At 45.7% G+C, this 27,423-nt stretch overlaps 2 protein-coding genes across 4 annotated transcripts in view; one reads left to right on the forward strand and one right to left on the reverse strand.

Annotated features, from left to right (window-relative positions):
* The window catches only part of LOC125453811 (C-X-C chemokine receptor type 2-like), a 117,198-nt gene that overhangs the window by 67,655 nt on the left and 22,120 nt on the right, over positions 1-27,423 (forward strand). For 2 of the 3 annotated variants that reach the window (XR_009445975.1, XR_009445974.1), the window contains exon 2: positions 24,425-24,720. The gene's annotated coding sequence lies outside the window, so the exon portion shown is untranslated. Of the gene's footprint in view, positions 1-19,563; positions 19,665-24,424; positions 24,721-27,423 lie in introns of those variants that run through there. The other variant, XR_009445973.1, reaches the window with a different exon arrangement.
* LOC125453810 (FYVE and coiled-coil domain-containing protein 1-like) overlaps positions 1-27,423 on the reverse strand; it is a 72,507-nt gene that overhangs the window by 6,793 nt on the left and 38,291 nt on the right. The window contains exons 7-8 of the mRNA XM_059647604.1: positions 21,589-21,670; positions 18,505-20,751 (exon numbers count right to left, since the gene is read on the reverse strand). Coding sequence (XP_059503587.1) covers positions 18,505-20,751; positions 21,589-21,670 — 2,329 coding nt within the window. The remainder of the gene's footprint in view (positions 1-18,504; positions 20,752-21,588; positions 21,671-27,423) is intronic.

The following is a 27,423-nucleotide window of genomic DNA, read 5'->3' on the forward strand; positions in this document are numbered from 1 at the left end:
ATAAGTTCCGAGGGCTTGATGATATCCAACCCAGGCTATTGAGAGAGGCAAGGGAGGAGATTTCTGGGGCTTTGACCAAGATCTTTGTACCCTTACTATCTGCTGGAGAGATCCCAGAGGACTGGCGAGGAGCTAATGTTGTTCCTCTGTTCAAGAAGGGAAATAGGGATAATCCAGAAAACTATAGACCAGTGAGTCTCTGATCAGTGGTTGGGAAGCTATTGGAGAGAATTCTTAGGGGTAGGATTTACGCACATTTGGAAAAGCATGGCCTAATTAGAGACAGTTAACATGGCTTTGTGCAGGGCAGGTCATCTCTCACTAACTTGATTGAATTTTTTGAGGAGGTGATGAAGGTGATCGATTAGGGTAGAGCAGTGGATCTTGTCTAACTTGGGTTTTAGTAAGGCTTTCAACAAGATCCCTCATGGTCTGCTCTTTCAGAAGATTAAGGTGCATGGGATCCACAGTGGCTTGGCTGCATGGATTCAGAATTGGCTTGGCCATAGAAGGCAGAGGGCAGTGGGGGAAGGGTGTTCTTCAGGCTGGAGGTCAGTGACTGGTGGTGTTTCGCAGGGATCCATGCTGAGACCTCTGCTGTCTGTGATGTATATAAATGACTGAGATGGAAGTGTAGATGGGTGGATTAGTAAGTTTGCAGACGATACAAAGATCGGTGGAATTGTAGATAGTGTAGGAGGTTGTCAAAGGATACAGCGGGATATAGACCAGTTACAGATACGGGCGGAGAAATGGCAGATGGAGTTTAATATGGGTAAGTGTGAGGTGCTGCACTTTGGGATATCAAATGTTAAGGAAAAGTATACAGTTAATGGCAGGATCCTGAGGAGCATTGATGTAGAGAGGGATCCTGGGGTTCAAGTCCATAGCTCCCTGAAAGTGACCACGCAAGGAGGTAGGGTTGTAAAGAAGATGGATGGCATTCTTGTCTTTATTGGTCAGGGAAGAGTCAGGATGTCATGTTGCTGCTTCAGAAGACTAGGATTAGGCCACACTTAGTGTATTGTGTTCACTTTCAGTCGCCACATTACAGGAAGGACGTGGAGGCTTTGGAAAGGGTGCAAGATGAGGTTTACCAGGATGCTGCCTGGATTAGAGGGTATAAAGAGAGGGTGAGGGGAGATTTGATAGAAGTCTATAAAATTATGAGATGCATGGATCGGGTTGATGGTTAGAATCTTTTTCCCAGAATTGAAATGTCAAATACTAGGGATCGTACATTTCAGGTGAGTGGGGGAAGTTTAAAGGAGACATGAGGGGTGGCTTTTTTTAACGCAGAGAGCAAAAGGAGTGTGGAACACATTGCAAGGGGTGGTAGTGGAGGCATACAATAGGGGCATTTAAAGGACTTTTAGATAACTGCATGAATATGCAAGGAATGAAGGGATATGGGCCAAAAGCAGGCAGAGGGGATTAGTTTAATTTAGTGTCATGTTCAGCTCAACATCACAGGCCAAAGGGCCCCTTCCTGAGCTGTATTGTTTATTCTATCAGAATAATAAATTGATTGGAGGTACACACACAGGGGGTGGTGTTCCCATGTATCTGCTGCCCCTGTCCTTCTAGATTGTAGTGGTCATGGGTTTGGATGTCTCTGTCAAAGGAGCTTTGGTGAGTTAGACCATAAGACCATAAGACGTAGGAGCAGAAATAGGCCAGTCAGCCGAGCAATTCTTCTCCACCTTTAAATGTGATCATGGCTGATCCTCAAAATATGACAAAGAACTGTGGATGCTGGAGAACTGAACAAAAATAGAAATTTTTGGAGAAACTAATCAGCCTCGACTCCACTTTCCTGCCCTTTCCCTCTCAGCATTACTTTTTGAAAATCTGTCTCTTTCTACCTTAAATATACCTTATGACCCAGCCTCGACATCCCTCTGCGGCAAAGAATTCAACAGCTTCACACAAAAACAGATTCACCTCCTTCCGAGAGAACAAATTCCTCTTTGTTTCTGTCTTAAATGGGTGACTCGTTACTCTGAGATTGTGCCTTCTGATCCTAGTATCTCAGGCAACAGGAAACAACCTCTCTGTAGCTACCGTGTCAAAATCCCTAAGAAGCTTACACATTTCGATAAGCTCTCTCATTCTTCTGAACTCTGATGCATACAAACCCATCTACTCGGGCAGCACGGTGGCTCACTGGTTAGTACTGCAGCCTCACAGAGCCAGGGATCCGGGTTTGATCCCAGCCTCGGGTAACTGTCTGTACAGAGTTCGCACATTCTCCCTGTGTCTGTGTGGATTCCCTCTGGGTGCTCCGGTTTCCTCCCCCAGCCCAAAGATGTGCAGGCTAGGTGGATTGGCCATACTAAATTGCCCATAGCGTTCAGGGGTGTGTGGATTATAGGGGGAATGGGTCTGGGTGGGATGCTTCAAGGGGTGGTGTGGACTTATTGGGCTGAAAGGCCTGTTTCCACACTATAGGGAACCTAATCTACTCAACCAATCTTTTCATATCTGCTATTAGCCTAGCAAACTTTTTATAGACTGCCTCCAATGCCAATACATTTTTCTTTAGATAAGAGGCCCAAAACTGTTCACAGTATTCCAGTTGTGGTCTGACTAGTGCCTTGTACAGTTTAAGAAAGACCTCCCTATTTTTATAAGATAACAAGGTGTGGAGCTGGATGAACACAGTAGGCCAAGCAGCATCTCAGGAGCAGGAAAGCTGATAGTTCAAGCCTAGGCCCTTCATCAGAAATGCTTTTTAGGTTGGACTGGGTGAGAGGGGTGGAGACGTTGAGGCAATTGATGTCTTGATGGCAGTTGGAGTTGAAGAGGTTGAGGGAGGGTAGGAGAAGGATCTAGGCTCGAAACATCAGCTGTCCTGCTCCTCCAATGCTGCTTGGCCCGCTGTGTTCATCCAGCTCCACACCTTGTTATCACAGTTTCTCCAGCATCTGCAGTTCCTACTGTCTCTCCCTATTTGTATAATCAATTCCCTATGAAATAAAAGTCATCATTCCATTTCCCTTCCCTATTACTCATTGATCTTGGATGCTAGCTATTCATGATTCATGCACCAGGACTCTCAAATCCCTCATTTTGCAGCTTTCTGCCATCTTTCCCTGTTTAAATAATATTCATCCCTTCTATTCTTCCTACAAAAGCAATAATCTCAAGTAATCTGCCAAGCTTTGCCCAGTCACATAATCTGTCAATATCCAGCTGCAGACTCTTTGATTCATTCTGATCACTTCCTACCCACCGATTCTTGTGTCATTCATAACCTTGGCAATAGTACATTTACATCTGCCATCCAACTCATTAATATATATTGTAAATATTTGTGGCCACGAGCACTGATCTCTATGGCACTCCATTATTTACAGGTTGCCCCTGTTATCCCAACTCTTTACCTTTTACTAGTCAGCCAATCCTCTTTCCATGCTAACATACTACTTCTAACACTTTGGGTTCCTACCCTATTAAGGAGACTATGTGCAGTCACTTTGTAGTCATCCAGGCAAGTGGAGACTTATGCCTTGTATCAGGGAGGGGAAGAGTTACCTGGATGCTGTGTTTCAGGAGGCAGTCACATCCCTGAGAATTCAGTCCAGTGGACAGGGACAGGAGAGTCCTTCTTCCTCAAAAAAGGATTCCCCAGCACTGTATTTGACAGGGGCCTTGGCTAGCTCCTGCCCATTTCCTGCACTTCAGACATCAGCCCCTCTCTTTCTTCCTATAGCAGCAGTAGGGTCCCCTTTGTCCTTCCCTATCATCCTACCAGCATCTGTATCCAGAGGATCATTAGCCTTCACTTTCTCCATATTCAGTGGGATGTCACCACCAGACACAGATTCCGCTCCCCCCTTCCCTGTCAGCCGAATGTAGGGACTATTACTCTGGGACACCGTGCTCCATTCCTCCTTCATTCCTAATACCCTTCCACAGCTGCATGGCACCTTCAATTGCAACTGCAGAACAATGTAACACCTGCCCATTTCCTTCCTCCCTCCTCAGTATCCAAGGACCCAAACACAACTTCCAGGTGAAGCAGCACTGTACTTGCACCTCACTTAATCTAGTCTGCTGCATTTGCGGCACACAATGTGGTCTCCTTGACACTGGGGAAACAAAGCGTAGACTGGGTGAACACTTCACAGAACACCTATGTTCTGTCCACAAAAAGGACCCTGAGCTTCCAGTTACCTGCAACTTTAACACAGCCTGCTCCCTGGCCAACATCTCTGTCTCGGGTTTGCTGCAATGCTCCAGCGAAGCTCAGCACAAGCCAGAGGAACAGCACCTCATTTGCCACTCAGGGACCCTGAAGCTCTCCGGACTCAATATCAAGTTCAACAATTTTAGGGCCTGAGGCACCTTCTCCCATGTCCTTACCCCAACCCCCACCCCCCAGGCCTTGTTACCACATGAGCTGCTAATACATGGCACCCATTGTTAGCCACTAATAGTCGACAGCTGTCATTCATTCTCTTAGGCTGACTATTACCCACTCCTCTGTCTGTCTAACTATTCTTCTCTCTCTTTGGGTTCTATCACGCCTATCATTTATTTCTTACACCTTCCCCAACCCAATCCTTTGCACAAAGCAATGTTCCCTAGCTACCATCAGTTCTGAAGGAGGGACACTGCACCCGAAATGTTAACCCTGGTTTTTCTTCACAGATGCTGCCAGACCTGCTGAGATTTTCCAGCCCAATGGTATCAATGTCAACTTCACAAGTTTCAAAATCTCCCCTCTGCCCACTGCATCCCAAAACCAGTCCAGCCTGTCTCTGCCTCCCTAACCTGTTCTTCCTCTCACCCATCCCTTCCTCCCACCCCAAGCCGCACCTCCATCTCCTACCTACTAACCTCATCCCACCTCCTTGACCTGTCCGTCTGCCCTGGACTGAACTATCCCCTCCCTACCTCCACACCTATACTCTCCTCTCCACCTATCTTCTTTTCTCTCCATCTTCGGTCCGCCTCCCCCTCTCTCCCTATTTATTCCAGTTCCCTCTCCCCATCCCCCCCTCTGATGAAGGGTCTAGGCCCAAAACAGCAGCTTTTGTGCTCCTGAGATGCTGCTTGGCCTGCTGTGTTCATCCAGCCTCACATTTTATTAACTTGGATTCTCCAGCATCTGCAGTTCCCATTATTACTGATACTATTTTAACCTCACTGCGAAGCCTGAAAAAGTGGTTGAGTCAGAAACTCTAGTAAGCATTTAACCATGATTTTTTTTTCTGAAGAAGGGTCTATGCCCAAAACATCAGCTTTCCTGCCCCTCTGATGCTGCTTGGCCTGCTGTGTTCATCCAGCTCTGCACCTTATTATCTAATGTTTAACCATGTTCACTTGTATTGCCTCTAAGGCTGTGGGCCAAGAACTGGAAAAGGAGATTAGAGTAGTCAGATTTTTGTTGACCAGCACAGACATGATGGGCAACTGCCTCCTTCTGGGCTGTAAGTATCCAAGAATCGATATTCTCTGAGCTGCTGCCGGTGGGTGTCGGACATGAGAGATGAGAGAGAGGGAAAAACAGAGTTAACGTTGCAGGTCCGGCAACACTTCCTGAGGGTTCTGAGGAAGGGTCACTGGACCCAAAACATTAACTCTGATTTTTTTTCCTTCACAGATGCTGCCACACCTGCTGAGCTTTTCCAGCAACTTCTGTTTTTGTTACTGACTTACAATATCTGCAGTTCTTTTGGTTTTTATTCACTACCTAGGAGGCCCTTTGACCTCTCTCTTCTTTTTTATGTCTTTAGAGAAACTATCACTTTCAGCAGTTAGCCCTCATAGTTTATCTTCTCTTGCTTTTGTATCTTTTTTGTCCTCCTTTGCTGGTTTATCCCAGTCTTCGGGCGATCACTGACTTTGGCCTTCCTATATGCTTTTTCTTTCAAAATATACTCTCCTTAACCTTCTTGGTTAGCTGTGGTTGATTTATCCAGCTCTTCAAATCTTTCCTCCTTACTGGGATGTTTTGATGCCTGCTTAAATCTCTGCTACTGTTTGCTCTACTGTCTTTCCTGGTAAACTATCTATGCATCAGTGATAATGGGAACTGCAGATGCTGGAGAATCCAAGATAATAAAGTGTGAAGCTGGATGAACACAGCAGGCCTTCATCAGAGAGGGGGATGGGGTGAGGGTTCTGGAATAAATAGGGAGAGAGGGGGAGGCGGACCGAAGATAGAGAGAAAAGAAGATAGGTGGAGAGGAGAGTATAGGTGTGGAGGTAGGGAGGGGATAGGTCAGTCCAGGGAAGACGGACAGGTCAAGGAGGTGGGATGAGGTTAGTAGGTAGGAGATGGAGGTGCGGCTTGGGGTGGGAGGAGGGGATGGGTGAGAGGAAGAACAGGTTAGGGAGGCAGAGACAGGCTGGACTGGTTTTGGGATGCAGTGGGTGGATGGGAAGATTACAAGAGAGTTGCAGTGGGAGAGACAGTGGCTTTCAAATGCACATTACCCTTTGAGTAAAAAATATCTCTGCAGCTCTCCTGTTACTGGCATGGAGTTGTGACAGGTAGGTCATGCCTGACAAATCTCATTACATTTTTTTGAAGGCATGACTGAAGTATTAAAAAGGGCAATATCTATTGATGTGTTCATGTGGGTTTCCAGAAGGCACTTGATAAAGTCCTCCATAAGAAACTTAGCTAAGGCAGATTCCCATGGAATTGGGACAAATTACTGATGTGGCTGGGAAATTGTTTGAGTGGCAGGTTACAGAAATCAGTAGGTGATCAAATTGGCAGGAAGTGACCAATCATGTCTCACAAGGATTACGGCTTCAATTATTCATACAGCTTATTCATTATTAACAGAAAAGAAAGCCATATATTCAATTTTGCTGGTGGCACAAAGTTAGGCAGCATTGTGGACAGTGTAGGTTGAGGTAAAAAGTTACAAAGGAGTATTGACAGACTAAGTGAATGGGCAAAACTATTGCAGATGGAGTTCAATATCAGCGAGTGTGAGATTATCCATTATGGACTGCAAAAAGACAGATCAGGGTATTTTCTAGGTGGTATGAAGTTAAATACAGTGGATATCCGAAGAGACTTGAGGGTAGAGGGGCACAGAGCTTTCAAATATCACAAACAGTTACAAGCATGCTGGTCCCTATATCTCGAGGGCTGGAGTACATGGATGCAGAAATTATTCTGCAATTATACAAAACCCAGGTAGGACTCCAGCTGGAGCTCTGTGGGCAGATCTGGGTACAACACCTTAGGAAGGTCAGATTGGTCTTAGAGGGAGGACAATGTAGTTTCACGAGAATGATACTTGGACTTCAGGGCTTATGTTATGAAGAATGATAATACGATTAAAGTCTGTTTTCTCAAGAATTTAGATGGTTAAGGGGTGATCTGATTGACATCTTCTAGATATTAACAGGGTAGATAAAGAGAAACTATTCCCACTGGTTGGGATTCCAGAACTAGGGGCATACCCAGAGAATTTGGGCCATATCTTTCAGGAGAGATGTTAGGAAGTGCTTGTACACACAAATGGTGGTAGAGGTTTGGAACTCTCTTCCACAGATGGCAGTGGATGCTCGATCGGTTGTTAATTTTAAGTCTGAGATGGATAATATTTTGTTAAGCAAATGTATTAAGATAAAGGCTTGGATTGTTTTCTTTAGAGCAGAGAAGGCAGAAGATGGACATGATTGAGGTGTATAGGATTATGAGGGGTATGGACAGGGTGAGTAGAGAGCAGCTGTTTCTGTTGGTTGGGGCATCAAGCATGATGGGGCAGAGTTTTAGGGTAAGGAGCAGGAGATTCAGAGGGGATTTGGCAAAATATGTTTTCACTCAGTAGCTGGTGGGAATTCGGAATGCACTGCCTGGGAAGGTAGTGGAGGCAAAATACATTACAACTCTTAAAAAAAATGCAAATATCATAACATTCAAGGTATGTGACAAGTGCAGGAAATTGGGTTCAGCTTGCATTTAGTGGTAATTATATCAGTGCAGATTCAATGGGCCAAATGGACAGTGTGACCCTATGACTTTATACGGGGCTAAAGGAAGGGATATGGAGTTAAGCCACAGATCAGCAATAATCTCATTGAATGGTGGAGCATGCTCAAGGGGCTGAATGGCCTACTCCTATTCCTACATTCATACCTGATGTCTGTGTCCCCTGCTTAATGAGCCAATTATTCAAATAAATGTCTTCCTCCATACTTTCTGTGCCCCTCTTAATCTTATACACTTCTCTTCAGTCCCTCCCTTGACCTTCGCTGCTTCAATCAAAACAACTCCAGCCTTTCCAATCTTTCCTTGTAGCTCAGGCCCTCCAGCTCAGGCAGTGTTCTGCTACGTCTCCTCTGCATCCTCTCTCATGCAATCGCATCCATCCCATAATGTAGTGATCAGAACTTTACTCCAGTTCTGACACAACCAGTGTTTTATACAATTCCAGCATAACCTCCTTGTTCCTAAGGCTAATCGAGGCAAATATTCCTTATGCCTTCTTATCCACCTTCCCTACCTGCTCTGCTACCTTCAAGATTTTGGGAATTGCATACCAAGGTCCTTCTGTACTTTCTATCTTCCCACCATTCACAGTGTAACCCCTAGCCTTGTTGGCCCTCTCCAAGTCAGAGGGATGGACCTTAGAGATAGACCTCAGAGTAAGGGACTTTACACTTTTCCAGTTTGAATTTCCTTTGCCACTGCGACTTTATGCTCGATCATCACCCGCTGCTTCCTACCTCTCAGCTAATTATAGATCCAGTGAGCCACTTTGCCATAGATCCCATGGGCTATTACTTGCTAAACGAACCTTCTTGAGAGATCTTATCAAAAGTTGTTTCAAAGTCCATGTAGACCACATCAAATACCTTTCCCTCATCAACATTCTTGGTTACCTCCTTAAGATGTTTAATCAAATTTGTCAAATATGACCTTCTCTGAACAAATCCTCACTGGCTATTCCTGATTAATCTGTGTCACTCCAAAGTGTCCCTCAGAATTGTTTGTAGTAACTTCTCCACCACCAAACTCTCCACTTTTTGTCCAATGGAAGCCTGAACAGTTCCCATCCATCAAACACCTCCACCATTCTGAGCTCATTCTGAGCTCATTCTGACTCCAAACAAATTGCTCTTGGGTGTAGTCACTTTGATGAATTAACAGCACAAATCCTCTTGAATGATTATGATGTGGTAGGCATCACAGAGACATGGTTGCAGGGAGCTCAGGACTGGCAGTTAAACATCCAAGGATTTACAACATATTGAAAAGACAGGGAGGTGGGCAGAGGGGGTGGGGTTGCCTTGTTAGTTAAGAATGAAATTAAATCTCGGGCACTGAATCACATAGGGTCAGAGGATGTGGACTCTGTGTGTGTGGAGTTGAGGAACCACAAAGGCAAAAAAAACTATAATGGAAGTTATGTACAGACCTCCTAACAGTGATCAGGACCAGGAGCACAAGATGCACCGAGAAATAGATAGGGCATGTCAGAAAGGCAAGATCACGGTGATCATGGGGGACTTCAATATGCAGGTGGACTGGGTGAATAATGTTGCCGGTGGATCCAAAGAAAGGGAATTCATGGAATGTTTGCAGGATGGCTTTTTGGAACAGCTTGTGATGGAGCCCACAAGGGACCAGGCTATTCTGGACTTAGTGCAATGTAATGAGCCAGACTTTATAAAAGACCTTAAAGTAAGGCAACACTTAGGAGGCAGCGATCATAATATGGTAGAGTTCAGTCTGCAGTTTGAAAGAGAGAAGGCAAAATCGGATGTAATGGTGTTACAGTTAAATAAAGATAATTACAGGGGCGTGAGAGAGGAATTGATGAAAATCGACTGGAAGCAGAGCCTAGCGGGAAGACAGTAGAGCAACAATGGCAGGAGTTTCTGGGCGTAATTGAGGACACAGTACAGAGGTTCATCCCAAAGAAAAGAAAGATTATCCAGGGTGGGATTAGACAGCCATGGCTGACAAAGGAAGTCAGGAAATATATCAAAGAAAAAGAGACAGCCTATAAAGTGGCCAAGAGCACTGGGAAATCAGAAGATTGGGAAGGCTACAAAAACAAACAGAGGATAACAAAGAGAGAAATAAGGAAGGAGAGGATCAAATATGAAGGTAGGCTAGCCAGTAATATTAGAAATGAGAGTAAAAGCTCCTTTCAATACATAAGAAACAAACGTGAGGCAAAAGTAGACATTGGGCCGCTCCAAATTGATACTGGAATGCTAGTGATGGGAGATAAGGAAATAGCTGAAGATCTTAATAAGTACTTTGTCAGTCTTCACAGTGGAAGACATGAGTAGTATGCCAACAATTAGGGAGAGCCGGGGGCAGAGTTGAGTACGATAGGCATTACAAAAGAGAAAGTGCTAGAAAAGCTAAAAGGTCTAAAAATTGATAAATCTCCTGGCCCCGATGGGCTACATCCTAGAGTTCTGAGGGAGGTGGCTGAGGAAATAGTGGAGGCTTTGGTCGTGATCTTTCAAAAGTCACTGGAGTCAGGGAAAGTCCCAGATGATTGGAAAATTGCTGTTGTAACCCCCTTGTTTAAGAAAGAATCAAGGCAAAAGATGGAAAATTATAGGCCGATTAGCCTAACCTCGGTAGTTGGTAAAATTCTAGAATCCATTGTCAAGGATGAGATTTCTAAATTCTTGTAAGTACAGGGCCGGATTAGAAAAAAATCAGCTTGGATTTAGTCAGGGGAGGTCGTGCCTGACAAACCTGTTACAATTCTTTGAAGAGGTAACAAGTAGGTTAGACCAGGGAAACCCAGTAGATGTATTCTATCTCAACTTCCAAAAGGCCTTTGATACGGTGCCTCACAGGAGGCTGCTGAGCAAGGTGAGGGCCCATGGTGTTCGAGGTGAGCTATTAGCTTGGATTGAGGATTGGCTGTCTGAGAGAAGGCAGAGAGTTGGGATAAAAGGCTCTTTTTCAGAATGGCAACCGGTGACGAGTGATGTCCTGCAGGGTTCAGTGTTAGGGCCGCAGCTGCTCACCTTATATATTAATGATCTGGATAAAGGGACTGGGGGCATTCTGGCGAAGTTTGCCGATGATTCAAAGATAGGTGGACAGGCAGGTAGTACTGAGGTGGTGGGGAAGCTGCAGAAAGATTTAGACAGTTGAGGAGAGTGGTCCAAGAAATGGCTGATGAAATTCAATGTGAGTAAATGTGAGGTTTTGCACTTTGGAAAAAAGAATACAGGCATGGACTATTTTCTAAACGGTGAGAAAATTCGCAAATCAGAAGTGCAAAGGGATCTGGGAGTGTTGGTCCAGGATTCTCTAAAGCTTAACTTGCAGGAAGAGTCCGTGATTAAGAAAGCGAATGTAATGTTGTTGTTTATCTGAAGAGGGTGGGAATATAAAAGCAGCGATGTGCTTCTGAGGCTTTATAAAGCTCTAGGCCCCATTTAGAACACTGTGTCCAATTTTGGGCCCCACACCTCAGGAAGGACATACTTGCCCTGGAGCGTGTCCAGCGGATGATTCCAGCGGATGATCCCTGGAATGGTAGGTTTAACGTACGATGAACGGCTAAGGATCCTGGGATTGTATTCATTAGAGTTTAGAAGGTTGAGGGGAGATAGAACATAGAACATAGACCATAGAACATAGAAAAGTACAGCACAGTACAGGCCCTTTGGCCCACGCTGTTGTGCCGTGGAATAATCCTAATCCAAAAATAAAATAACCTAACCTACATTCCCCTCAATTCACTGCTGTCCATGTGCATGTCCAGCAGTCGCTTAAATGTCACTAATGACTCCGCTTCCACGGCTACCACTGGTAAACTATTCCATGCGCTCACAACTCTCTGGGTGAAGAACCTCCCTCTGACGTCTCCTCTATACCTTCCTCCTAACACCTTAAAACTATGACCCCTCGTGGCAGTCAATCCTGCCCTGGGGAAAAGTCTCTGGCTATCGACTCTATCCATGTCTCTCATTACCTTGTACACCTCAATCAGGTAAATCAGATCTAATAGAAACTTACAAGATAATGTATGGCTTAGAAGGGGTGGACGCTGGGAAGTTGTTTCTATTAGGCAGGGAGACTAGGACCCGTGGGCACAGCCTTAAAATTGGAGGGGATAAATTTAAAACTGAAATGAGACGACATTCCTTCAGCCAGAGAGTGGTGGGCTTGTGGAATTCATTGCCACGGAGTGCAGTGGCGGCTGGGACGTTAGATGCCTTCAAGGCAGAGATTGACAAATTCTTGATCTCAGAAGGAATCAAGGGCTACGGGGAGAGTGCAGGGAATTGGAGTTGAAATGCCCATTGGCCATGATTTAAATGGCAGCATGGACCTGATGGGCTGAATGGCCTTACTTCCACTCCTATGTCTTATGGTCTTATGATGAGATTGTACGACAAACAGCGGGTGTGTTATCCAGGACCAGACCTGTGGACAGATTATGGAAACACGTGCCAATAATAGGGTTGTCGTGGTGGGTGGCTTTAACTTCCCCTTTATTGACTGGGGCTCACTTACTGCCAGGGGTCTGAATGGGAGCAGATTTTGTTTGGTGTGTCCAAAACGGTTTTCTGAAACAAAATGTAAATAGTCAAATTCGGGTATTGGGGCATAAGCCTGGACAAGTGATCAAAGTTTCAGTGAGGGAGCATTTTGGGAACAATGACCACAATTCCGTAAGTTTAAAGTTTCTTATGGACAAGAACAGTGCTTGTGTGAAATTACTACATTAGGGGAACGCTAACCACTACAATATCAGGCAAGAATTGGAGAATGATTTGGGGCAGCTTTTGAGGGCAAATCCACATCTGACCCATGGGAATCTTTTAAAAGCCAGTTGATTCAAGTTCAGGACCAAAGTGGTCCTGTGATAATGAAGGATAAGGATAGCAAGATTTGGGAACATTGGCTAACAAGAGAAATTGAAGGCTTAGTCAAAAAGAAAAAGGAGGCATACTTAAGATTTAGGAAACTGAAGTCAGGCTGAGTCCTCGAAGAACACGAAGATAGCAGGAAAGAACTCAAACAAAGAATTTGGAGTGCTAAAATGGGCTATGAAATGTCTTTGGCATACAGGGTTAGGACAAATCCCCAAGTGTTTTATACATAAATACGGAGCAAGAGGGTAGGAAAGGAAAGGATCAGTCCACTGAAGAACAAAGAGGAGAATTTATGAATGGAGCCGGAGGAAATGAATGGTGAAGAAATGGTTTACCAGGAAGTTGCCTGGTCAATGAGATTGGACAAACTTCATTTATTTTCACCTGAATGTTGAAAGGTGAAGGGTGACCTGATTGAAGCTTTCGAAATTGTTATAGAAACAATAGTCAGCATCTCATTGCCAGGGTAGAATTGTAAATTACTGGGGGACATAAGTTTAAGGTAAAAGTGGGTAAGTTTAAAGGAGATGTAAGAGGCAGGGTTTTTTTGGAACACAGAGGGTGGCAAGTACCTGGAATGTGCTGCCAGCCGGGATGATGGAGATGGATATAATAGCAACTTTTAACAGGCATCTTGCCAAAAACATGAATAGGCAGGGGAGAGAGGGAAAAGGGTTTTCAGTTGGGAAAAGCATCATGTTTTGGCACAAGCTTGATGGGCTGAAGGGTTTGTTGCTGTGCTATACCATTCTTTGTTCTTCAACTCCACTCAGCTGCTCCAAATAAAAGATGTTAATATGGTCACCTGCATCAGTCCCAGCTTTACTGGCCTTTTTGTGAACATTCATATTTTCAGTCCTACTCAGGACCCCACCCTCGTCTCCCTTCTCAGTAAATTGGTGAATGCCCCGTGCACTCGCCATGAGCTGGAAATGTCATTGCCTGTGCTTCCGGTTTCTCTCTTTACCTCCCGGTCATCTACTCTATTCCTCTGACTTCAGTTCTGAAGAAGTCATATCGGACCCAAAAAGTTAATTCTCTTTCTCTCTTCACAGCTGAGTTTCTCCAGCACTCTGCTCTTCCTTGACCTCTTTGTTTCTACTTCGGGGGATATGCAGACCACGAACTATGGATGTGAGTTTGCTCGCTGAGCTGGAAGGTTAGTTTTCAGATGTTTCGTCACCATTCTAGGTAACATCATCAGTGAGCCTCCGACGAAGCGCTGGTGTTATGTCCCGCTTTCTATTTATCTGGTTAGGTTTCCTTGGGTTGGTGATGTCATTTCCTGTTCTTTTTCTCAGAGGATGGTAGATTGGCTCCAAATCAATGTGTTTGTTGATGGCGTTCCGGTTGGAATGCCATGCTTCTAGGAATTCTCGTGCATGTCTCTGTTTGGCTTGTCCTAGGATGGATGTGTTGTCCCAATCAAAGTGGTGTCCTTCCTTATCTGTATGTAAGGATGCGAGTGATAGTGGGTCATGTTGTTTTGTGGCTAGTTGATGTTCATGTATCTTGGTGGCTAGCTTCCTGCCAGTTTGTCCAATGTAGTGTGTGTCACAGTTCTTGCAAGGTATTTTGTAGATGACGTTCGTTTTATTTGTTGTCTGTATAGGGTCTTTTAAGTTCATTAGTTGCTGTTTTAGTGTGTTGGTGGGTTTGTGAGCTACCCTGATGCCAAGAGGTCCGAGTAGTCTCGTAGTCATTTCGGAAATGTCTTTGATGTATGGGAGAGTGGTTATGGTTTCTGGGCCCGTTTTGTCTGTTTGTTTGGGTTTGTTGCTGAGAAATCGGCGGACTGTGTTCATCGGGTACCCATTCTTTTTGAATACGCTGTATAGGTGATTTTCCTCTGCTCTGTGTAGTTCCTCTGTGCTGCAGTGTGTGGTGGCTCATTGGAATAATGTTCTAATGCAGCTTCGTTTGTGGGTGTTGGGATGGTTGCTCCTGTAGTTCAGTATTTGGTCCGTATGTGTTGTTTTCTTGTAGACGCTGGTTTGAAGTTCCCCATTGGCTGTTCGCTCTACTGTGACATCTAGGAATGGCAGTTTGTTATTGCTTTCCTCCTCTTTTGTGAATGTTATGCCAGTAAGGGTATTATTGATGGTCTTGAAGGTTTCCTCTAATTTGTTTTGTTTAGTGATGACAAAGGTGTCATCCACATAGCGGACCCAAAGTTTGGGTTGGATGATTGGCAGAGCTGTTTGTTCGAGTCTCTGCATTACTGCCTCTGCTAAGAACCCTGATATCGGAGATCCCATGGGTGTACCGTTGGTTTGTCTGTAGGTTTTGTTATTGATGTTATGCATAACAATGTTATTGTAACGCAGAGACTCGAACAAACAGCTCTGCCAATCATCCAACCCAAACTTTGGGTCCTCTATGTGGATGACACCTTTGTCATCACTAAACAAAACAAATTAGAGGAAACCTTCAAGACCATCAATAATACCCTTACTGGCATAACATTCACAAAAGAGGAGGAAAACAGCAACAAACTGCCATTCCTAGATGTCACAGTAGAGCGAACAGTCAATGGGGAACTTCAAACCAGCGTCTACAGGAAAACAACACATACGGACCAAATACTGAACTACAGGAGCAACCATCCCAACACTCACAAACGAAACTGCATTAGAACATTATTCCAACGAGCCACCACATACTGCAGCACAGAGGAACTACGCAGAGCAGAGGAAAATCGCCTATACAGCGTATTCAAAAAGAATGGGTACCCAATGAACACAGTCCGCCGATTTCTCAGCAACAAACCCAAACAAACAGACAAAACGGGCTCAGAAACCATAACCACTCTCCCCTACATCAAAGACATTTCCGAAATGACTGCCAGACTACTCGGACCTCTTGGCATCAGGGTAGCCCACAAACCCACCAACACACTAAAACAGCAGCTAATGAACTTAAAAGACCCTATACAGACAACAAATAAAACGAACGTCAGCTACAAAATACCTTGCAAGAACTGTGACAAACACTACATTGGACAAACTGGCAGAAAGCTAGCCACCAAGATACATGAACATCAACTAGCCACAAAACGACATGACCCACTATCACTCGTATCCTTACATACAGATGAGGAAGGACACCACTTTGATGGGGACAACACATAAACAGAGACACGCACGAGAATTCCTAGAAGCATGGCATTCCAACCGGAATTCCATCAACAAACACATTGATTTGGAGCCAATCTACCATCCCCTGAGAAAAAGAACAGGAAATGACATCACCAACCCAAGGAAACCTAACCAGATAAATAGAAAGCGGGACATAACACCAGCGCTTCGTCGGAGGCTCACTGATGATGTTATCTAGAATGGTGACGAAACGTCTGAAAACTAACCTTCCAGCTCAGCGAGCAAACTCACATCCAGAACCTCAACCTGAGCTACAAATCTTCTCAAAACTCGCTACCACTAATTATCTTTACAAAACTACCAACATCCACAGCTAGTTCCACTGCACTTCTCCATCACTGAATCAGTACTATAGAAATCTTACAGTGCAGATGGAACCGATCATGTGAGCACTGGCTCTTCAAATCAGCAGCATTCCTTATTGTTAATCTTCTGCTTTTTCTGTTACGTTCTGTCACTTAACTATTTCCTTGCATCTGACCTGATGATGTAAACTTCCACGATCATGCTTCTGGCATGTTATCATTTTGCCACCACCAGGTGCACCTTCCCAGTACGGCCAATGGTTCCACCAACATGCCCAGTCTATTTCACACACTCCTACCCCTTGCAACCGCAAACCCATTCCTCTCTTCTCTCCCTTTTCAGCAATCTGGAAGGACATTTTCCTGCATTACTCTTTGCTCTGTTCCTCAGTCTCTCCTTCTCCCTCCCAGACACACCTTTCTCTGCAAAGGGAACAGATGGAAAACATATTCTTTCATTTGCTCTTATCTCCCCAAGCAATTCTTCAAAATGAAACAGTGATTTATTTGTCTTACTTGCAACCTAGTCATTTTTTAAAAATTCAGTCGCGGGACACGGGCATTGTTGGCCAGGGAAGCAGTTATTGCCTGTGCCTGATTACCCTTGAGAAGGTGGGAGCAAACTGCATTCTTGAATCATTGCAGCCCATTTAGCGTTGGCAGATCAACAATGCTGTTCAGGAATTTGACCCAGCAACGCTGAAGGAGTGGTGACATAATTTCAAGTCAGGATAGTGAGTGTCTCAGAGGGGAAGAGATAATAAAGTGTGGAGCTGGATGAACACAGCAGGCCAAGCAGCATCTCAGGAGCACGAAAGCTGACATTTCAGGCCCAGATCCTTCATCAGAAAAGGGGGATGGGGAGGGGATTCTGAAATAAGTAGGGAGAGAGGGGGAGGCGGATCGAAGATGGATAGTAGGAGAGAGACCCCCTGAGGTTTGTCCGGAGGGAGGAGGGTGACTTCTTCAGGTTAGGTATCCCTGAAAGAGGCTCCGCAGTGAGGTTAAAATTGTATCAGAGATAATGGGAACTGCAGATGCTGGAGAATCCGAGACAACAAAATGTGGAGCTGGATGGACGCAGCAGGTCAAGCAGCATCTTAGGAGCACAAAAGCTGATGTTTCGGGCCTAGACCCTTCATCAGAGAGGGGGGAAGGGGAGAAGGTTCTTGGAGTGATGGATCACTCTGTCAAATCCTGGAATTCCCTCCCTAAGGGCATTATGAGTCCACCTACAGCACATGGGCTGCTGCAGTTCAAGAAGGAAGTTCACCACCAACTTCTCAAGGGGCAGCTGGGGCAGGACAGGCAGTAAATGCTGGGCCCAGCCAGTGATGTCCATATGACACAAGTGAATTACTAAAAAATTTTAAAACTGCTTCGACACTCTCTCAAATGTATTCACATATTTCCTACGATCTGTCAACCATAACTGTGTGTAATCCTCCAGCTGAGGTCTAACAAAAGTCTTGTACAAGTTCCACATCACCTCCCTGCTCCTGTGGTCTATACCCTGATTAACAAAGCTCAGGACATGATATGCTTTCCCAATTCTCTTGCTGTCTGACCTGCCCCTTCAATGATCTGAACACATGTAGAGCCAGGGCCCTCTTCCTCTGCACTCCCCTTTTAAATGTTACTCCTAATTTATGTCGTTATTTAATGTGTTTCTGACCAAAATTCACAAGTTTTCACTTGTCTGCGTTAGACCGCATCTGCCACCTTTCCATCCACTCTTTGGAATTCTACATTGGCCGGCTGATGGTTTACAATTGTTCCAAAATTTGTGTCATCTGCAAACTTTAAAATTGCACAATCCCACTGCACACCAAATTGATGACAAATTTAGCAAAGTAATAGACAAAAGACAGTTTCAGAGATTGTAGGAACTGCAGATGCTGGAGAATCTGGGATAACAAGGTGTAGAGCTGGATGAGCACAGCAGGCCAAGCAGCATCAGAGGAGCACAATGGACTTTCCCCAAGTCTCTTGCTACCTGTTCTGCCACTTCAATGATACAAAAACATATACAGCCAGGTCCCTCTGCCTCTGCAGTCCTGAAGAAGGGTCTAGGCCTGAAACATCAGCTTTCCTGCTCTTCTGATGCTGCTTGGCCTGCTGTGCTCTTCCAGCTCTACACCTTGTTATCTCAGACAAAAGAGTGTCCATGCTTGGCACAGCCGCTGAGGCTGAGTTTGTACCTCTGTTTGCCTGTTACATTCAGCCATTTTCTTGGCCATTTCCAGCTCAAACTCTGACCTCGCTTGTTCCAACAATTGCTGCAGTGAGCTCACTTGTTCCCTCACAGTCTGCAATTCCGCACAAAGTTCTTTTTTTTCCTTTGCAAGGGATGCCAGCTGCTCCTTGCTGTCCCGTGTGCTCTCCAGCTGGCAGACTGCATCGTCCTCTTGTTGCTTTGTCAACCTGACAATCTCTCCCTCCAGTTCAACCTTCTCAGACGACAGCTCTACCAGCTGTGCTTGTAAGTGCTTCACCTTATCCTGGGCCCTCTCCATCCCACCTTGAGACTTGTCACTAGTCAGCTCAACTTTTGCAGTATTGTCCCTCAGGTACAGCAGGTTCTCCTCAAGAATAGAAACTGTCTTTCTCAGGTCGTCCTTCTGTTGCACCAGTGCTTCCCTCTCAGCTTCAATGGTCTTGATTCTTCCCAGCATTTCTTGAACCTGGAGCCTACGACCATTCTCCAGCTCTTCCATTTGCTTCTTAACCCTGGTGACCTCCTGATCAGATTGCTCAAGAGCAGAAAGGGCTGCGCTCAGCTCTCTCTGTGCAGTTGTTCTCTCTTTGCAGACCTCGTGCAAACGCTGTTTCAGTTCAGCACTTTCAGGTTGTACCACCACAGTTTCTGTGTGATTTCTTGCAGATGTTGCCAACTCCACCTTCATCTCTGCCTCATGAGCTACGTGTCGATCTTTCGATTCTGTTGTTTGGTTTTCTGTGCTTGATTGCTTTGCCATTAACATATGGAGCTGGTCCACAGTTTCCTCCAGTTTCTGTTTGGTTTCTAACTTCTCTGCATTTGAAGCTTCTAATTTCTGATTAATCTCCTCCAATTTGTCCTTCAAAACATTTAGATCTTCCCTTTCCCTTGTGGCAATGTTTGTGTTCTCCTTTTTCACCATGGCCTGATGGTGTTCCAACTTCAAGGCTATGACGTTTTCCAAACTTGCAGTCTCTTCCTGTGTGGATTCATTCCTTTGCAGCTCTTGATTGACTAACTCATTTTGGCCTTCCCTCAGGTTTTCTTCAGGATTCCCATTGTCGATTGCCAGCTTTAACTGCCCGCCATTAGGAGAGAGAAAAACAGCACCACTCTGTTGAAGCAGCTGTTTCTCAGGAGTTTGGAGTTTGCTGATCTCTGACTGAAGTGAGATGAGAGACATTTTTAATCCTTTGACTTCCTGTTGGCTTGCTTTGTACTTTTCTTCAAGTGAATTGTTCTCAGATGCCATGTTTTGCAGCTTTATCTGTAGCTCTTTCATCTCATCCAACTGATGCCAATTTTCCAAATTGGTCTTACTCTGAAATTGAACCAGAATTGGCTTTTTGTTTCTCAGTTCCTCCTTTGCTGTTTTGAGCCTTTCGTCAGTATCTTCTTTCAATCCATCATCTTCCTTTTGATGTTCACCGAGCGTACACTTCAGTTTCTCCAACTCTGGCTCGTGGATCTGCTGGGCTGCTACTATCTTTTCGACCTGCTCCTTTCTCAGTAACATATTCTCGTGGTCTTTCTCAACCATGGCTTGTTTCAGTTCATCTAGAATCTTATCCATTTCCTCAACTGTTTCATTCAGGAAGTTATTACTGTCCTCCAGCTGCTCCAACTTGTTTGATTGTTCCTCAATATTCTTCAGCAATTCCTTCAAGTTTGAGATCTCTTGCTGAAGTTTGGAGGATTCCTCCTCATGGGTCTTCTCTCTCTCTTTGAGTAGAAAGTTTAGTTGCTCAATGACATCCTCTTTCTCAGTTAGATCTATGCTGAGTTTCTCTAGGAGAGATCGCTGTTCTGATATAACTTCGAGTTCAGTCTCTCTCTTCTCATCTGTTGTTAAGGTGGATACAAGTTCCTGAGATCTCTGAACAGCAACTCGGCTGCTCCCTCTGGGCACTTCTGATCCATTAGGCTTTTGCTTCAGGTTGCTCACCAATCCTATGCTCTGTTCTTCATGCTGGTGCACCTGCTCATCATGTTGAGATTGGAGTTGTTGACATGGGTTTGACCTGGAACCATTACCATACACATCCAGATTTGGTTCTTGGTTTCCTAGCAGATCACTGAGACCCTTTGAAGCACTGTGTGTTGCCGATGCTCCTGATGGTATCCTTGGTGCTTCAGATTTCATGGAACTCTGCATCCTTCCGATAGCCACTGGTTTCTCATGCTCAGGTTCCTTTCCTAGCCAGTAATTTGGCTTCTTGTACAGCCCCTGAATGTGAAGCCAATATCATCAATGTTAAATATCAGATGTTAAGCAATTATCATAGAACATTCCTTTCTCCACCTCCATTAACATGGAAGGTGGAAAATGATCAATAAGATGAAATGGATTCGACAAGAAGGTCACGGACAGTATTTTTATTGATAAAGTAAGCACTTATTTTGAATTAAAACCATGCTGCAAGAGTTATGATGCAGTGTAGAGGAAGACTTACTCTGTATCTAACGCCCTGCTATCCCTGTCCTGCAGTGATGAAAAGTCATTCTAGAGTCGAAACATTAACTTGCTTTCTCCCCATGGATGCTGGCTGACCTGCTGTGATCTCCTGCATTTTTTTATTTCTGTCCCTGTCCTGGGAGTGGTTGATGGGGAACAGTGTAGAGGGAGCTTTACTCTGTATCTAACCCTGTGCTGTCCCTGTGCTGCAAGTCTTTGGTTGGGGGAAAGTGAAGGGAGAGCTTTACTCTGTATGTTACCCTGTGCTATCCCTGCCCTGGGAGTGTTTGATGGGGACAATGTAGAGGGGGATTTACTCTGTATCTAACCCCGTGCAGTCCCTGTCCTAGGAGTGTTTGATGAGGACAGTGTAGAGGGAGCTTTACTCTGTATCTAACCCCGTGTTGTCTCTGTCCCTGGGAGTGTTTGACGAGGTCAGTGTAGAGGGAGCTTTACTCCATACCCAACCCTGGCAGTGATTGAGGGGGTAGCGTCAATGGAGTTTATTGTATATCTGCCTTGGTGTTCTGCCCAAAACTAAAGACCAGAAATGGCAATGTTTGCTTTTCCCAGAATCTCAGAAACAAAATAAAATTAATTCATTGGTACCACTTTGAAGATGTTCTTTGCCTTAAACAGGCTTTTGAATGGAATTCTAGTTGTTGTTGTCCTCCTGGGAATCTTATATTCACTGTAATCAACAGAAGAGTAGGGGGTTTGATTAATGATAATGATAATTAAATGTTCAATTTTACTTATACAAATAGCTTAACTCATTTGGCTGTTACTGTAAAATATTAGTATTAATATTTTAAAAATTAGTATCCACAGATATTTACCCACTCTCCTCCACCTCCAAAACTCAGTAGCAGTAATGTGTACTATCTACAAGACTCACTGCAGAAATTCATCAAAGTTCCATTGGGCAACGCCTTCCAAATGCATGATCACCTCCATCCAGAAGGATAAGGGCAGAGATACATGGGAACATCACAACCTGCGAGTTCTCCTCCAAGCCATTCACCATTTGGACTTGGAAAAATATCTGCTCTGAGGAAAGGTCACCGGATCCGAAATGTTAACTCTGTTTTCTCTTTGTTTCTGCTGGAAAAATATCGCTGTCCCTTTGGTGTTGCTGGGTCAGAATCCTTGCAGTAAGTGTGAGTCAGCAGAGAGAGGGTGTAGCATTGATCCTCGCTGGGTGGAGAAGGTAACTGACCTTCTTCTGGCATTGCTGGCTGTTCCTTTGTTCCTTGAATTGACATTGACTATGCTGGCAATCTCAACTATGCTGCCAGGGTCTCGAGGTCTCTTCGGCTTGGCCTCCCCGGAGCTCCCCACCCACCTGGATCTCAAGGGCCTTAACACAGAATCAGCATACATTTCCTCCTTCTCCAATATCTTTGAAACAACTGTGCGGTGGTGAACAGGTCAGCCCCAGCATGTCAGTTCTTATCTGGGTGCAGGGCAGTATTTTAAAGATGCTGCAGGATGCCAGCTTTTTCAGCACATGCTCAGTAAGTGGTAACTACTCCTGGGAATGAGAGGTGGTAGAACGGGTCGAGAATTGGGCAAGGCCAGGGCAACAGGAGTACTATAGGTTGTTAATGAGGCAATGTTTAGGGGATGCAGTTACTGGAATAGAAAGTGAAAACCTCAGGCTAATGTTCTGAGTTAGTTGGTTAAAATCACATAGTTTATTAAGTCTGAATTCAAAATATTTATCAAAAAAGCCCATGGTGACTATGAAATCATTGTTGATTATTGCAAAAAACCATTTGATTCACTTGAGGGAAGGAAACAGCCACCTTTACCCGATCTGGCCTACACGTGACTCCAGGCCCACAGCAATGTGAGACTGTACTCTTAACTGCACACTGGGCAACTAGGGATGGGCAATACATACTGGTCTAGTCAGTGTCACCCACTTCCCATAAAAAGTTTGGTAAGATGCAACGAGAGATCTTCTTTGGCTTCACAGAGAGAAACCCTCCTTAAAGCTAGTTGTTATTGTTACTCTTACAGAGTAACACAGAGCCAGTGCACTGCCCAGAGTAACACAGAGCCAGTGCACCGCCCAGAGTAACACAGAGCCAGTGCACCGCCCAGAGTAACACAGAGCCAGTGCACTGCCCAGAGTAACACAGAGCCAGTGCACCGCCCAGAGTAACACAGAGCCAGTGCACCGCCCAGAGTAACACAGAGCCAGTGCACTGCCCAGAGTAACACAGAGCCAGTGCACCGCCCAGAGTAACACAGAGCCAGTGCACTGCCCAGAGTAACACAGAGCCAGTGCACCGCCCAGAGTAACACAGAGCCAGTGCACTGCCCAGAGTAACACAGAGCCAGTGCACCGCCCAGAGTAACACAGAGCCAGTGCACCGCCCAGAGTAACACAGAGCCAGTGCACTGCCCAGAGTAACACAGAGCCAGTGCACCGCCCAGAGTAACACAGAGCCAGTGCACCGCCCAGAGTAACACAGAGCCAGTGCACTGCCCAGAGTAACACAGAGCCAGTGCACCGCCCAGAGTAACACAGAGCCAGTGCACCGCCCAGAGTAACACAGAGTCAGTGCACTGCCCAGAGTAACACAGAGCCAGTGCACCGCCCAGAGTAACACAGAGCCAGTGCACTGCCCAGAGTAACACAGAGCCAGTGCACCGCCCAGAGTAACACAGAGCCAGTGCACTGCCCAGAGTAACACAGAGCCAGTGCACCGCCCAGAGTAACACAGAGTCAGTGCACTGCCCAGAGTAACACAGAGCCAGTGCACTGCCCAGAGTAACACAGAGCCAGTGCACCGCCCAGAGTAACACAGAGCCAGTGCACTGCCCAGAGTAACACAGAGCCAGTGCACCGCCCAGAGTAACACAGAGCCAGTGCACTGCCCAGAGTAACACAGAGCCAGTGCACCGCCCAGAGTAACACAGAGCCAGCGCACCGCTCAGAGTAACACAGAGCCAGTGCACTGCCCAGAGTAACACAGAGCCAGTGCACCGCCCAGAGTAACACAGAGCCAGTGCACTGCCCAGAGTAACACAGAGCCAGTGCACTGCCCAGAGTAACACAGAGCCAGTGCACCGCCCAGAGTAACACAGAGCCAGCGCACCGCTCAGAGTAACACAGAGCCAGTGAACCACTCAGAGTAACACAGAGCCAGCGCACCGCTCAGAGTAACACAGAGCCAGTGAACCACTCAGAGTAACACAGAGCCAGCGCACCGCTCAGAGTAACACAGAGCCAGCGAACCACTCAGAGTAACACAGAGCCAGTGAACCACTCAGAGTAACACAGGATTTGTGGTGGGTTCAAATTTACCTATAGTGAATAACCAATACCGAGGAGTGAGTTACAGATTGAGATCTATTCGAGGGGTTCGGAGTGCTTTGTATACGTAAAATAACAGATACTCAGGAGTGACTCACTTACAAACTGGAATCTTAGCAACAGGTACGGCTGATTATATGTTTGAGTGCGAGCAGCAGCGGAGGCAAGACGGACCCGGAAGACTGCAGCTAAGGTAAAGCAGTTTATTTTTAAAATTACTTACCGGTAGCGGGCAGCGGTGTTTTTTTTTCCTCTTTCAGAGAAGGAGCGGGAGCATCAGAGGAAGTGACGAGGACCAGAGGGGCAGCCGGGAAGGAAAGCAGTGACCATATATATCAGCAAGGCGGCTAAACCCGAGACTCTACAACTGTAGTGTCTCCCACCTGCCCTCCTCCTCTAACCTAGTTAATAAGGTAAGGTTCATTCTAAACTTTCTCTATTGAACATAAGTTTGTTATTAATTTGTTATTATTACTTGAAGTGAGCTTTCTGCTTTAGTATTGAGTGGGTGTTCAGATAAGTGGGGTATGGATGCTAGGGCAGTTGCTTGCTCCTCCTGCAAAATGTGGCAGTTGGGAGATGTGGCACACGTCTCCGCTGGCTACATCTGCGGGAAGTGCACCCAGCTACAGCTCCTTGAAAACCGTGTTAGGGAAATGGAGCTGGAGCTGGATGAACTACGGATCATTCGGGAGGCAGAGGGGGTAATTGAGAGGAGTTATCGGGAGTTGGTCACTCCTAAGGCTCAGGACGAGGATAGATGGGTTACAGTTAGGGGGAGGAAAGGGGACAGACAGACAGTGCAGAGATCCCCTGTGGGCATTCCCCTCAGCAATAAGTATACCGTTTTGGATACTGCTGGGGGGGTTGACCTACCAGAGGAAAGCCATAGTAGTCAGTTCTCTCGCACTGAGCCTGACACTGTGGCAAAGAAGGGAAGGGGGCAGAATAGAAAAGTACTCGTGGTAGGGGACTCGATAGTTAGGGGAATCGACAGGAGATTTTGTGGGCAAGATCGGGATTCCCGGAAGGTATGTTGCCTCCCTGGTGCCAGGGTCCGGGACGTCTCCGATCGGGTGTATAAAGTTCTGAAAGGGGAGGGTGAACAGCCAGAAATCGTGTTACATATTGGCACAAATGATATAGCCAGAAATAGGTTTGAGGATATAAAAAGTGATTTCAGGGAGTTAGGATGGAAGCTGCAGAGCAGGACGAACAGAGTAGTGTTCTCTGGTTTACTACCGGTGCCACGAGATAGCGAGGTGAGGAACAGGGAGCGGGCGCAGCTGAACACGTGGCTACGCAGCTGGTGTAGGAGGGAGGGCTTCAGATATGTTGATAATTGGGATGCCTTCTGGGGAAGGTGGGACCTGTACAAGAAGGACAGGTTGCATCTGAACTGGAAGGGGACCAATGTCCTGGGTGGAAGGTTTGCTCGAGTAGTTCGAGAGGGTTTAAACTAGTATGGCAGGGGGGTGGGAACCTGAGCTGTATACCAGAGGTGAGCGTTGATGCAGGTGAGGCAGTAGCAAAAGGTAGACCAGCTAGTGGGAAGGATTTTCCTGGGAAGGAACCAAGGGATCGGTTAAAGTGTGTTTGCTTTAATGCAAGGAGTATCAGGAATAAAAGTGATGAACTTAGAGCATGGATCAGTACCTGGTGCTATGATGTTGTGGCCATAACAGAGACATGGGTTTCTCATGGGCAGGAATGGTTGCTGGATGTTCCAGGGTTTAGAACATTTAAAAAGAATAGGGAGGGGGGAAAAAGAGGAGGGGGTGTAGCACTACTAATCAGAGAGGGTATCACAGCTACAGAAGCTTCCATTGTCGAGGAAGATCTGCCTACTGAGTCAGTATGGGTGGAAATTAGGAACAGCAAGGGAGTAGTCACCTCGTTAGGGGTTTACTACAGGCCCCCCAATAGCAGCAGGGAGATTGTAGAAAGCATAGGTCGACAGATTTTGGAAAAGTGTGGACGCAGTAGGGTTGTTGTAATGGGTGACTTTAACTTTCCTAATATTGATTGGAACCTCCTTCGAGCAGAAGATTTGAATGGAGCTGTTTTTGTAAGGTGTGTTCAGGAGGGTTTCCTAACGCAGTACGTTGACAGGCCGACGAGGGGAGAGGCCATTCTAGACTTGGTGCTCGGAAACGAGCCGGGGCAGGTATCAGATCTTGTGGTGGGAGAGCATTTTGGTGATAGTGACCATAACACTCTCTCATTCTACATAGCTATGGAGAAGGAGAGGATTAGGCAGAATGGGAGGATATTTAATTGGGGAAGAGGAAACTATGATGCGATTAGACACGAGTTAGGAAGCATGGACTGGGAGCAGTTGTTCCATGGTAAGGGAACTATAGACATGTGGAGATGGTTTAAGGAACAGTTGTTGGGAGTGATGAGTAAATATGTCCCTCTGAGACAGGCAAGAAGGGGTAAGATAAAGGAACCTTGGATGACGAGAGCGGTGGAGCTTCTAGTGAAAAGGAAGAAGGTAGCTTACATAAGGTGGAGGAAGCTAGGGTCAAGTTCAGCTAGAGAGGATTACATGCAGGCAAGGAAGGAGCTCAAAAATGGTCTGAGGAGAGCCAGGAGGGGGCACGAGAAAGGCTTGGCAGAAGGAATCCGGGAAAACACAAAGGCATTTTACACTTACGTGAGGAATAAGAGAATGGTCAAAGAAAGAGTAGGGCCGATCAGGGATAGCATAGGGAACTTGTGTGTGGAGCCTGAGGAGGTAGGGGAAGCCCTAAATGAGTTTTTTGCTTCTGTCTTTACGAAAGAATCGAACTGTGTAGTGAATGAAACCTTTGAAGAGCAGGTGTGCATGCTGGAATGGATAGAGATAGAGGAAGCTGATGTACTGAAAATTTTGTCAAACATTAAGATTGACAAGTCGCCAGGCCCGGATCAGATTTGTCCTCGGCTGCTTTGGGAAGCGAGAAATGCAATTGCTTCGCCACTTGCGAAGATCTTTGCATCCTCGCTCTCCACTGGAGTCGTACCTGAGGACTGGAGAGAGGCAAATGTAATTCCTCTCTTCAAGAAAGGAAATAGGGAAATCCCCGGCAATTACAGACCGGTAAGTCTCACGTCTGTCGTCTGCAAGGTGT

Source organism: Stegostoma tigrinum, chromosome 7 (assembly GCF_030684315.1).
Source record: "Stegostoma tigrinum isolate sSteTig4 chromosome 7, sSteTig4.hap1, whole genome shotgun sequence".
Lineage (NCBI taxonomy): Eukaryota > Metazoa > Chordata > Chondrichthyes > Orectolobiformes > Stegostomatidae > Stegostoma > Stegostoma tigrinum.